Raw genomic sequence first — 13,695 nt, forward strand, 5'->3', positions numbered from 1 at the left:
AGACATACATTTTCTGGGCACCAACACCCACCTCTCACAATTTTGTGACTGCTATGGCATGGACAAACTTGTTTGAATATGTTTTGGATAAGCTTGCGACATGAAAGATGGTTGAAATACCAGTATCAAAGGAAGGTGATGTGTGTATTGAGTTGGTGCACCACCAGACAGATCTGGTAATCAAATTAAGGTGATGTGAGAAATGAGCTGGTGCAACGACAAACAGATACTACTATCAAACCAAGGTGATGTGTCTATTGAGCTGGTGCACAGCCAGACCAATATGTTTGAGCATGTTGAAAGAGAGAACTGAGGACATACAAACCTCTTCAGTTGCCGAAGCAGTTTCTATTCTCCTTCGATCTGGAACTAAGAAACAATTGCATTCATAACAAATCTAGGTTTATATTTGTACATTCATATATATTCCAATTCTATGGTGTGAGGAAACTAAAGGACAAGATTGTCTCCAGGATGTAACAAGTGATGAGGCCCGTTGTTCCTTCTTTCAGACATTGGGACTGGGAATCTAATATCAGTACACCAAGAACAATCTATACAGGTGATGTGGCCCAATCTTTGCGGGTCTCGACTCCAGTAGTTTGTTGTCCCCCATTAGAGTCATGGGGAGCTGTGAACTTTATATCATCACATCCAGTACATTCTATTCAAGTGATGAGGCCTTTTCTTCAGACCCTCTTATAGACATGGGGTCACCCTCCAGTGTTTTAATGAAATCCTACCTCTTGCATCTTTAATCCTCTGAAATCAAGAGACAGAAGACGTTTAACAAGCAATATATATCGGAACAAGCATGAAATATTCAACAATATTTATCACTGTTTTGCTGAAGATCTATTCTAACCCAGATCTTCAAGGATAGACAAATGTTTGTTTGGTGAGGTGCACCACTACAAATATGTGTTTGAGCTGGTGCACCACTAGATAAATATGTTTGAGCAGGTGCACCACAAGACAGATAGATGTTTGAGCAGGTGCACCACCAGATAAATATGTTTGAGCAGGTGCACCGACAGACAAATATGGTTGAGCAGGTGTACCACCAGATAAATATGTTTGAGCAGGTGCACCATCAGACAAATATTTGTTTGAGTAGATGCATCAATTGACAAATATACGTTCGATCAGGCCAAGGTGCACCACCAGACAAATATGTGTTTGATCAGGTGCACCACTGGAAAGACATGTTTGAGAAGGTGCACCACCATACAGATATATGTTTGAGTAGGTTCACAGAAGACAGATAGATGTTTGAGCATGTTGAAAGAGAGAACTGAGAACATACAAACCTCCAAAGATGCTGAAGCAGCTTCTCTTCTCCTTCGATCTGGAACTAAGAAACAATGGCATTCATAACAAATCTAGGTTTATATTTGAATAATAATATATATTCAATTCTATGGTGTGAGGAAACAAAAGGGCCAGATTGTCTACAGAGGGATGTAACTAGTGATGAGGCCCGTAGTTCCTTTTCACAAACTTTGGGGCTGGGAATCTAATATCACCACATCCAGTACAATCTATACAGGTGATGAGGTCCAATCTTTGCGTCTCTCGCCTCTAATAGTTTGTTGTCCCCAATTACAGTCATGGGGAGCAGTGAACTTAATATCATCACATCCAGTACATTCTATTCAAGTGATGAGGCCTTTTCTTCAGCCCCTCTTATAGCCATTGGGTCATCCTCCAGTGTTTTAATGAAATCCTACCTCTTGCATCTTTAATCCGCTGAAATCAAGAAACAGAAGATATTTAACAAGCAATATATATTGGAACAAGCATGAAATATTCAACAATAATTACCACTGTTTTGCCGAAGACCTATTCTACCCCGCACCACAAGACAGACCGATGTTCATGCAGGTGCACCACCAGACAGATACTGGTATATGTTTGAGCAGATGCACCACTAGATAAATATGTTTGAGCAGATGCACCACTAGATAAATATGTTTGAGCAGATGCACCACTAGATAAATATGTTTGAGCAGATGCACCTCTAGATAAATATGTTTGAGCAGATGCACCACAAGACAAATATGTTTGAGCAGATGCACCACTAGATAAATATGTTTGAGCAGGTGCACCACTAGATAAATATGTTTGAGCAGATGCACCACTAGATAAATATGTTTGAGCAGATGCACCACTAGACAAATATGTTTGAGCAGATGCACCACTAGATAAATATGTTTGAGCAGATGCACCACTAGATAAATATATTTGAGCAGGTGCACCACAAGACAAATATGTTTGAGCAGATGCACCACTAGATAAATATGTTTGAGCAGATGCACCACTAGATAAATATGTTTGAGCAGGTGCACCACAAGACAAATATGTTTGAGCAGGTGCACCACCAGACATATTGATGTTTGAGCAGTTGCAGCGCCAGATAAATATTTTGAGCAGGTGCACCACCAGACAAATATGTGTGTGAGCAGGTGTACCACCACACAAATGTGTGTTTGAGCAGGTGCACCACCAGACAGATATGTGTGTAAGCAGGTGCATCACCAGACAAATATATGTTTAAGTAGGTGCACCACCAGACAGATATGTGTGTAAGCAGGTGCATCACCAGACAAATATATGTTTGATCAGGTGCATCACTTGACAGATATGTGTGTGAGCATGTGCACCACAGATAGAAATGTGATCAGGTGCATCACTAGACAAATATGAGTGTGAGAGCAGGTGCACAACAGATAGATATTTGTTTGAGCAGGTGCACCACCAGAAAAATATATGTTTGAGCAGATGCTCCACCAGACAAATATATTTGATCAGGTGCATAACGATACAAATATATGTTTGATCAGGTGCACCACTGGAAAGACATGTTTGAGAGGGTGCATCACCATACAGATATATTTTTGAGCAGATGCACCAATAGACAAATATGTGCTTGATCAGGTGCACCACTGGAAAGACATGTTTGAGAGGGTGCATCACCATACAGATATATGTTTGAGCAGATGCACCAATAGACAAATATGTGTTTGATCAGGTGCACCACTGGAAAGACATGTTTGAGAAGGTGCACCACCATACAGATATATGTTTGAGTAGGTTCACAGAAGACAGATAGATGTTTGAGCATGTTGAAAGAGAGAACTGAGGACATACAAACCTCCAAAGATGCTGAAGCAGCTTCTCTTCTCCTTCGATCTGGAACTAAGAAATAATTGCATTCATAGCAAATCTAGGTTTATATTTGAATAATAATATATATTCAATTCTATGGTGTGAGGAAACAAAAGGGCCAGATTGTCTACAGAGGGATGTAACTAGTGATGAGGCCTGTAGTTCCTTCTCACAAAGTTTGGGGCTGGGAATCTAATATCACCACATCCAGTACAATCTATACAGGTGATGAGGCCCAATCTTTGCGGCTCTCGCCTCCAATAGTTCGTTGTCCCCTATTACAGTCATGGGGAGCAGTGAACTTAATATCATCACATCCAGTACATTCTATTCAAGTGATGAGGCCTTTTCTTCAGCCCTTCTTATAGCCATGGGGTCACCCTCCGATGTTTTAATGAAATCCTACCTCTTGCATCTTTAATCCTCTGAAATCAAGAAACAGGAGATATTTAACAAGCAATATATATTGGAACAAGCATGAAATATTCAACAATAATTATCATTGTTTTGCCGAAGACCTATTCTACCCCGCACCACAAGACAGACAGATGTTTATGCAGATGCACCACTACAAATATGTGTTTGAGCAGATGCACCACTAGATAAATATGTTTGAGCAGGTGCACCACAAGACAAATATGTTTGAGCAGGTGCACCACCAGACAGATTGATGTTTGAGCAGGTGCAGCGCCAGATAAATATTTTGAGCAGGTGCACCACTAGACAAATGTGTGTGTGAGCAGGTTCACCACTAGACAGATATATGTTTGAGTAGGTGCACCACCAGACAAATGTGTGTGTGAGCAGGTGTACCACCAGACAAATGTGTGTGAGCAGGTTCACCACTAGACAGATATATGTTTGATCAGGTGCACCACCAGACAGATATGTGTGTGAGCAGGTGCACCACCAGACAAATATATGTTTGATCAGGTGCATCACTTGACAGATATGTGAGTGAGCATGTGCACCAGAGATAGAAATGTGTTTGATCAGGTGCATCACTAGACAAATATGTGTGAGAGCAGGTGAACAACAGATAGATATTTGTTTGAGCAGGTGCACCACCAGACAAATATATGTTTGAGCAGATGCACCACCAGACAAATATATTTGATCAGGTGCATAACGATACAAATATATATTTGATCAGGTGCACCACTGGAAAGACATGTTTGAGAGGGTGCATCACCATACAGATATATGTTTGAGTAGGTTCACTGAAGACAGATAGATGTTTGAGCATGTTGAAAGAGAGAACTGAGAACATACAAACCTCCAAAGATGCTGAAGCAGCTTCTCTTCTCCTTCGATCTGGAACTAAGAAACAATGGCATTCATAACAAATCTAGGTTTATATTTGCACATTCATATATATTCCAATTCTATGGTGTGAGGAAACTAAAGGACAAGATTGTCTACAGGATGTAACAAGTGATGAGGCCCGTTGTTCCTTCTTTCAGACATTGGGACTGGGAATCTAATATCAGCACACCAAGAACAATCTATACAGGTGATGGCCCAATCTTTGCGGGTCTCGCCTCCAATAGTTCGTTGTCCCCTATTACAGTCATGGGGAGCAGTGAACTTAATATCATCACATCCAGTACATTCTATTCAAGTGATGAGGCCTTTTCTTCAGACCTTCTTTTTGCCATGGGGTCACCCTCCAGTGTTTTAATGAAATCCTACCTCTTGCATCTTTAATCCTCTGAAATCAAGAAACAGGAGATATTTAACAAGCAATATATATCGGAACAAGCATGAAATATTCAACAATATTTATCATTGTTAATAATTCAAAGAATACCAACTCTGTCGGGAGTAATTGCATCCACCTCCCCAATTTTCTGCATCTAGATGTCAGATATTGGACAGAAGTGAGGTTCTTCCGGCATCAGTGCATGAGGTTTGGGTAGCAAGATACTATTACTTGCACAACTTATTATGGATAGTTGACACTGAAGAAGACTTCTGTTTAAAATCTGAAGCTTTTATAGCGTGATGACAAATAAGAATTACCCATTTCCCCTATCAAAACAACATGCTAGGGCATAGTAGCAGTGAGTGAATAGTGGTCTGATAGCTGTGAGAATGCTACCAACAAGATAGAGAGTCAATAGCAGTGAACCGGGTAGGATGAGATGGCAATATGGTTGTTAACCTAGTGCTTGGGTTGTACACTCCCCAGGGAGCTGAGAATGATTGTTGTGTGCACACTAATAAAGTGACCTGGGTAATAATAGCACTTTGAGCATGACCCTCTGTGGTGTAGAAATATGCGCAATGTTAATGGCCTATTATTATTGCTCCATGCCTTAAAGGCAAGCACCTGATTGCACTCATCTGATTTATTATTATTTTTCTGCCTTATTTTGTACCAGAGCTACCTCAACACCCAGTGTGAAGAATCACTCCAAAAACAACAGCAATATCTGCAGCAATGTGAAGTAGATACCACAAAAATCCCAGTGCCATAGGCTCAATTGGGCAGATAATTCAAAATTTATTTTGAAAAAAGGTAAGTCAAGGGCATTGGAGTATGAACCAAAGTAACAGTATAGTGAGATAGTAGTAGCACTGTAGCGTGGTAACTGAGTGGCTGGTAGTGGGCTGTATGAACCAAAGTAACAGTATAGTGATAGTAGTAGCACTGTAGCGTGGTAACTGAGTGGCTGGTAGCGGGCTGTATGAACCAAAGTAACAGTATAGTGAGATAGTAGTAGCACTGTAGCGTGGTAACTGAGTGGCTGGTAGTGGGCTGTATGAACCAAAGTAACAGTATAGTGAGATAGTAGTAGCACTGTAGCGTGGTAACTGAGTGGCTGGTAGCGGGCTGTATGAACCAAAGTAACAGTATAGTGAGATAGTAGTAGCACTGTAGCGTGGTAACTGAGTGGCTGGTAGCAGGCTGTATGAACCAAAGTAACAGTATAGTGATAGTAGTAGCACTGTAGCGTGGTAACTGAGTGGCTGGTAGCAGGCTGTATGAACCAAAGTAACAGTATAGTGATAGTAGTAGCACTGTAGTGTGGTAACTGAGTGGCTGGTAGCAGGCTGTATGAACCAAAGTAACAGTATAGTGAGATAGTAGTAGCACTGTAGCGTGGTAACTGAGTGGCTGGTAGCAGGCTGTATGAACCAAAGTAACAGTATAGTGAGATAGTAGTAGCACTGTAGCGTGGTAACTGAGTGGCTGGTAGCAGGCTGTATGAACCAAAGTAACAGTATAGTGATAGTAGTAGCACTGTAGCGTGGTAACTGAGTGGCTGGTAGCAGGCTGTATGAACCAAAGTAACAGTATAGTGATAGTAGTAGCACTGTAGCGTGGTAACTGAGTGGCTGGTAGCAGGCTGTATGAACCAAAGTAACAGTAGAGTGATAGTAGTAGCACTGTAGTGTGGTAACTGAGTGGCTGGTAGCAGGTTGTATGAACCAAAGTAACAGTATAGTGATAGTAGTAGCACTGTAGCGTGGTAACTGAGTGGCTGGTAGCAGGCTGTATGAACCAAAGTAACAGTATAGTGATAGTAGTAGCACTGTAGTGTGGTAACTGAGTGGCTGGTAGCAGGCTGTATGAACCAAAGTAACAGTATAGTGATAGTAGTAGCACTGTAGCGTGGTAACTGAGTGGCTGGTAGCAGGCTGTATGAACCAAAGTAACAGTATAGTGATAGTAGTAGCACTGTAGCGTGGTAACTGAGTGGCTGGTAGCAGGCTGTATGAACCAAAGTAACAGTATAGTGAGATAGTAGTAGCACTGTAGCGTGGTAACTGAGTGGCTGGTAGCAGGCTGTATGAACCAAAGTAACAGTATAGTGATAGTAGTAGCACTGTAGCGTGGTAACTGAGTGGCTGGTAGCGGGCTGTATGAACCAAAGTACCAGTATAGCGAGATAGTAGTAGCACTGTAGCGTGGTAATTGAGTGGCTGGTAGCGGGCTGTATGAACCAAAGTAACAGTATAGTGATAGTAGTAGCACTGTAGCGTGGTAACTGAGTGGCTGGTAGCGGGCTGTATGAACCAAAGTACCAGTAAAGCGAGATAGTAGTAGCACTGTAGCGTGGTAACTGAGTAGCTGGTAGCGGGCTGTATGAACCAAAGTAACAGTATAGTGAGATAGTAGTATCACTGTAGTGTGGTAACTGAGTGGCTGGTAGCAGGCTGTATGAACCAAAGTAACAGTATAGTGAGATAGTAGTAGCACTGTAGCGTGGTAACTGAGTGGCTGGTAGCAGGCTGTATGAACCAAAGTAACAGTATAGTGATAGTAGTAGCACTGTAGCGTGGTAACTGAGTGGCTGGTAGCAGGCTGTATGAACCAAAGTAACAGTATAGTGATAGTAGTAGCACTGTAGCGTGGTAACTGAGTGGCTGGTAGCAGGCTGTATGAACCAAAGTAACAGTATAGTGAGATAGTAGTAGCACTGTAGCGTGGTAACTGAGTGGCTGGTAGCAGGCTGTATGAACCAAAGTAACAGTATAGCGAGATAGTAGTAGCACTGTAGCGTGGTAATTGAGTGGCTGGTAGCGGGCTGTATGAACCAAAGTAACAGTATAGTGATAGTAGTACTAGTAGCACTGTAGCGTGGTAACTGAGTGGCTGGTAGCAGGCTGTATGAACCAAAGTAACAGTATAGTGATAGTAGTAGCACTGTAGCGTGGTAACTGAGTGGCTGGTAGCGGGCTGTATGAACCAAAGTAACAGTATAGTGAGATAGTAGTAGCACTGTAGCGTGGTAACTGAGTGGCTGGTAGCAGGCTGTATGAACCAAAGTAACAGTATAGTGATAGTAGTAGCACTGTAGCGTGGTAACTGAGTGGCTGGTAGCAGGCTGTATGAACCAAAGTAACAGTATAGTGATAGTAGTAGCACTGTAGCGTGGTAACTGAGTGGCTGGTAGCAGGCTGTATGAACCAAAGTAACAGTATAGTGATAGTAGTAGCACTGTAGCGTGGTAACTGAGTGGCTGGTAGCAGGCTGTATGAACCAAAGTAACAGTATAGTGAGATAGTAGTAGCACTGTAGCGTGGTAACTGAGTGGCTGGTAGCAGGCTGTATGAACCAAAGTAACAGTATAGTGATAGTAGTAGCACTGTAGCGTGGTAACTGAGTGGCTGGTAGTGGGCTGTATGAACCAAAGTAACAGTATAGTGATAGTAGTAGCACTGTAGTGTGGTAACTGAGTGGCTGGTAGCAGGCTGTATGAACCAAAGTAACAGTATAGTGATAGTAGTAGCACTGTAGCGTGGTAACTGAGTGGCTGGTAGCAGGCTGTATGAACCAAAGTAACAGTATAGTGAGATAGTAGTAGCACTGTAGTGTGGTAACTGAGTGGCTGGTAGCGGGCTGTATCTGGTAACTGCATTTTGCCCATGAAGTGAGTGAGTGAGTTAAGATTTAAAGTCAAATCGGCAGTTTTTCACCCACATGGTGACTACCCATGAAGTGCATAACTGCCTAAATACTATATTCACTGAGAACAAGTAAATGAGAGGATAGGTAAATAGTGTTCTCGGCTACAGCTGTTGATCCTGGCGGTTGAAGTGATGGTTAATGCTTGCTCCAATTGCCATAGGGGCAAACAGAGTTACCTCCCTCAATAATGCCAAACTCGACTAGCACCAAAATGGACAATTTTTTCTCAGTCAAAACAGACCAGTGAAAAATCACATTGACAATAAAGACCATATTGCAATCATTTAGTCGTGCACATATCCTTATTTGAAGTTACTTAGAAGACAACAAGGAACAATGCCCTAATGGTAATCACCTAGGGCCATTAAGAACTTGGTTTCATTGTTCTAGTTCTCTGTATAACCATAGTTAGATACTGAGAATGGACTTCCACTTCCGCTAATATATGTCAGCATAACATGGAGCCCGTATCATTGCTTGCAATTATTATTATTATTGTGTGTAAATTGAGCAGGTGCACCACCAGACAGACATGTTTGAGGAGGTGCATCACTGAACAAATGTTTGAGCATGTGCACTACAAGACAGTCATATGTTTGAGCATGTTGAAAGAGAGAATTGAGAACATACAAACCTCCAAAGATGCTGTTTTCCTTCGATCTGGAACTAAGAAACAAGTACCATCTATAACAATCTAGGTTTATGATTGCGCAATAACATATATTCAATTCTATGGCGTGAGGAAACTTCAGGAAAAGATTGTCTACAGAGGGATGTAAAAAGTGATGGGGCCTGTAGTTCCTTCTTTAAGAGACACTGGGGCTCGGACCCTAATCTCATCATGTCCAGTACAATCTATACAAGTGATGAGACCCCTAGTTCCTTCTTACAGACATTGGGGCTGGGACCCTAATCTCATCACGTCCAGTACAATCTATACAAGTGATGAGACCCCTAGTTCCTTCTTACAGACATTGGGGCTGGGAACCTAATCTCATCACCTCCAGTACAATCTATACAAGTGATGAGGCCCATAGTTCCTTCTTACAGACATTGGGGCTGGGACCCTAATCTCATTACATCCAGTACAATCTATACAGGTGATGAGGCCCGTAGTTCCTTCTTACAGACATTAGGGCTGGGAACCTAATCTCATCACCTCCAGTGCAATCCATACAGGTGATGAGGCCTTTTCGTAGGCCTCTCTTACAGACATGGGGTCCCCCTCCAGTGTTTTATTGAAATCCTACCTTTTGAATCTGTATTTATCTGAAAACAAGAAACAAAAGATGCGTAACAAGCTAACTATTTAAAAACAAGCCAGAAATATTCAACAATATTTATCATTGTTAATAATTCAAAGAATACTAACTCTGTCGGGAGTAATTGCATCCATCTCCCTAATTTTCTGCATCTACATGTCAGAAATTGGGGAGAAGAGAGGTTTTTCCACCTCAGTGCCTGAGGTTTGGGTGGCAAGATACTATTACTTGCACAACTCATTGAAGAGGAATTCTGTTAAAAATCTGAAGATTTTATCGTTTGAAGACAGTCAAAATAAGAATTACCAATGGCCCCTACCAAAACAACATGCTATGGCATACAAGCAGCAAGTGAATTGTGGTCTGTTAGCTGTCAGAGTGTTAGGCTTTTTTACGTGTGACCTTAGAACTGAAGGCCTTTTAAGCCTGTATGAAGCTTGTCCTGGTCTTCTAGGTGTGACAGGGTTCTAAACGTCTCGCTGATGATGTTAGTTTAGGTGGACATAAGAAAGACAGATGGCACCCATTCCTACAACCATCACCATCACAACCCCGACCCACCCAACGGCCACAACACACACTTCAATGATTGTCAACACGCTGTTCTCATCTCATCCCCCATCTTGAGGTTTAATTTGGTCCTCAAAGTTTGAGTGTGTATACTCACAGGTTTGACTGTGTCCGACACGCGCAGAAACAGCTTCTGGTCTTTCAGAATGTGAGGCTCATTCAGACTTTTCATAGCATCTTCTTTCTTGTTGTAGCAAACATAGCCAAAGTTATTGTTTCTGGAACAGAGTGAGATGGGTTTTATGCTGATTTGAACAGAATTACCATTTGTCTGCTTAATTTTGGGGGCAAATGATTAAACTCACAGACATTTTTCACATTGGTGACACCAACAAAATTGGGAAGGGGTGCTGACAATCCAAGGATCATATAAGGGAGATGTTTAGACACAATGGTCAGCAAATCCTGGTGTGGCTAACACTTCTAAAGGAAGCAACTCTGCACAAAACAGATAATACTGAAGTGATTCCCCTCACTGGGGTTAAAACGGCCTCCTGTGTCTGATGCCTTGTGCAATTTCAACAATCATGATGATCGGACTGACCCCCAGTTTGCGTGCTTCCTACTTGGATTTACTTATAAATTACAGCCTTTCTCTTTGCCTGCTTATCCATTTGATTCCTGTGTCCAAAACTTCTATGTCGACTTATTAGTAATGACACTTACTAAGAAATTGTTATCCCAAATATAACATTTGTTATATTTGACAACTTTCTAAATGGCATTGTGTGTTCAAAGCTTTGGGCCATGGGAACTGTGCCAGTTTACACATGTCAGAGGGGTACAAAATGTATGTGATCTGGACTACCAGTTGTCGGACTTTCATTTTTGTGGAAGCCTCGGTGGCTGAGTGGGTTAGATCACTGACTTTGTGTGCTGGCGATAAGGTACCACTCTGGGAAGTGTGGGTTTGAATCCCGGACAGGACTCAACCCCCTTAAAATACGAGAATCTGTACTTTACTAAGAAAGTGTTATCCCAAATTTAACATTTGCTACACTGAAGATGCCTTCAGTTATCTACTCTGGGGATAAATCCCTGACAGGCATTTATTATGTGGAATAGGACAGTGGGTAGTTGATGGTTTTTTATCCAAACAGGAGGTCAGTAATAAAACGCTCGTTACAGAGTGTTAAGGGTTGTATTAATTATTCACAAGTCAAGTCAAAGGTCATTTCACATATTCAACAATGTATGCAATGTTGTTATTTCTGGAGGACTAACAGAATCATATGATATATGAACGAGACAAACATATCAGCCAATGAAAACATTTGTCACCGCTGTGCCGGTAGCTTTAGGTCAAGCCCCCAAATAAGTTTGTTTCGGAAGCTGATTATGCAGGGTGTGATTTCAGCACTTTCACTTGGACATTTAAATACTTTCTAGAAATATTATGATACTTTCTCTCTTGGAAATTGACTTAGTGTATCTAGGAAAAAAGATATTTGCAACAAAGTAAAAATCATCTTTTTCAGTTTACATATCTTCTAAAAATTAGATTTTCAACTGTTTGATCCCTTTAATTATGGTTAATTTTACAATACATTGTGTATTTATAAAACTTTTTCCTATCTCACACCCTGCATTTCATCCTTTTTTAGATCTTGGAGTGGAAAAGATACTACAAATGTTTACAGCTTTAAATGTTTACAAATACTACAGCTTAGAAAAAACACCTCACCCAAACACTTCCCAGCCATAACCAAAATTACCATCACTATCAGTGGTCTGACCAATGCATGTATCTATGTACAGCTTGGCATCACTTTTAACACTTCAACCAACCATCCATGACCGCAGTGATTGATCAAGCATGAACAAGTATTTGTCACAGAGTGACGAAATATCCCCCGCCTGTACACCATAGTACCAAATATGAAGACAATCCAGCGATTAGTTCTTGAGATATTGTGGCAACACCGTTTTCCAACTCCAAAAACAGATTTGCCTGCTGTGACCTTGAAAATGGGGTCAAGGTGACCAAATCTGACAGGTGTATGCGGTGTCTGTATATACACCATAGTACCAAATATGAAGACAATCCAGCGATTAGTTCTTGAGATATTGTGGCAACACCGTTTTCCAACTCCAAAAACAGATTTGCCTGCTGTGACCTTGAAAATGGGGTCAAGGTGACCAAATCTGACAGGTGTATGCGGTGTCTGTATATACACTATAGTTCCAAATATGAAGACAATCCAGCGATTAGTTCTTGAGATATCGCGGCAACACTGTTTTCTAACTCCAAAAGCAGATTTGCCTGCTGTGACCTTGAAAATGGGATCAAGGTGACCAAAACCGACTGGTGTCTGCGGAGTCTGTATATACACCATAGTTCCAAATATGAAGACAATCCAGTGTTTAGTTCTTGAGATATCGCGGCAACACCGTTTTCCAACTCTAAAAGCAGATTTGTCTGCTGTGACCTTGAAAATGGGATCAAGGTGACCAAAACCGACTGGTGTCTGCGGAGTCTGTATATACACCATAGTTCCAAATATGAAGACAATCCAGTGTTTAGTTCTTGAGATATCGCGGCAACACCGTTTTCCAACTCCAAAAGCAGATATGCCTGCTGTGACCTTGAAAATGGGGTCAAGGTCACCAAAACCGACTGGTGTCTGCGGAGTCTGTATATACACCATAGTTCCAAATATGAAGACATTCCAGAGATTAGTTCTTGAGATATTGCGGCAACACCGTTTTCCAACTCCAAAAGCAGATATGCCTGCTGTGACCTTGAAAATGGGGTCAAGGTCACCAAAACCGACTGGTGTCTGCGGAGTCTGTATATACACCATAGTTCCAAATATGAAGACAATCCAGTGTTTAGTTCTTGAGATATCGCGGCAACAAACAGGTGGGACGTACGGACGGACGTACGGACGGTCGTGAATACTATATCCCCCGCTTCGCGCTTTCGCGCGGCGGGGGATAACTAGAAGAGACAACACCCTAAGGGTCAACCATCCAAGCATAACATTACTCGAAAGCAGAGGTTAGCACACACATGGTTCAGGACACCAATACTAACAGGAAGATCATCTTGACTTTGATATGCTCCAAGTTTTCATCAACCAAATTCGTAATCTTCAGATGATAAATGACAAGATGATATTCAAGTCCCAAGCTTGTGGCCTGAATCAAGATGACTGATCCACCAGTTTGTACGATCGATCGTATTGGGGATTGAAGTTCCACTACTCTGGAAACATTTGTACTAGTAGCTATCATCAAGTTTATAGGAGCTAAGTAACTCGCAAGTGTAGAACC

At 41.6% G+C, this 13,695-nt stretch overlaps 1 protein-coding gene across 3 annotated transcripts in view; it reads right to left on the reverse strand.

The window, feature by feature from the left end:
• Positions 1–13,695, reverse strand: part of LOC139444607 (uncharacterized) — a 64,943-nt gene that overhangs the window by 24,551 nt on the left and 26,697 nt on the right. For 2 of the 3 annotated variants that reach the window (XM_071225512.1, XM_071225511.1), the window contains exons 19-29: positions 10,517–10,637; positions 9,838–9,856; positions 9,222–9,253; positions 4,861–4,879; positions 4,445–4,488; positions 3,575–3,593; positions 3,155–3,198; positions 1,731–1,749; positions 1,311–1,354; positions 744–762; positions 326–369 (exon numbers count right to left, since the gene is read on the reverse strand). In XM_071225512.1, coding sequence (XP_071081613.1) covers positions 326–369; positions 744–762; positions 1,311–1,354; positions 1,731–1,749; positions 3,155–3,198; positions 3,575–3,593; positions 4,445–4,488; positions 4,861–4,879; positions 9,222–9,253; positions 9,838–9,856; positions 10,517–10,637 — 424 coding nt within the window. The remainder of the gene's footprint in view (positions 1–325; positions 370–743; positions 763–1,310; positions 1,355–1,730; positions 1,750–3,154; positions 3,199–3,574; positions 3,594–4,444; positions 4,489–4,860; positions 4,880–9,221; positions 9,254–9,837; positions 9,857–10,516; positions 10,638–13,695) is intronic. The other variant, XM_071225513.1, reaches the window with a different exon arrangement.

The sequence above is a fragment of the Haliotis cracherodii genome, unplaced genomic scaffold (genome assembly GCF_022045235.1).
Source record: "Haliotis cracherodii isolate W230 unplaced genomic scaffold, xgHalCrac1.p SCAF_6, whole genome shotgun sequence".
Lineage (NCBI taxonomy): Eukaryota > Metazoa > Mollusca > Gastropoda > Lepetellida > Haliotidae > Haliotis > Haliotis cracherodii.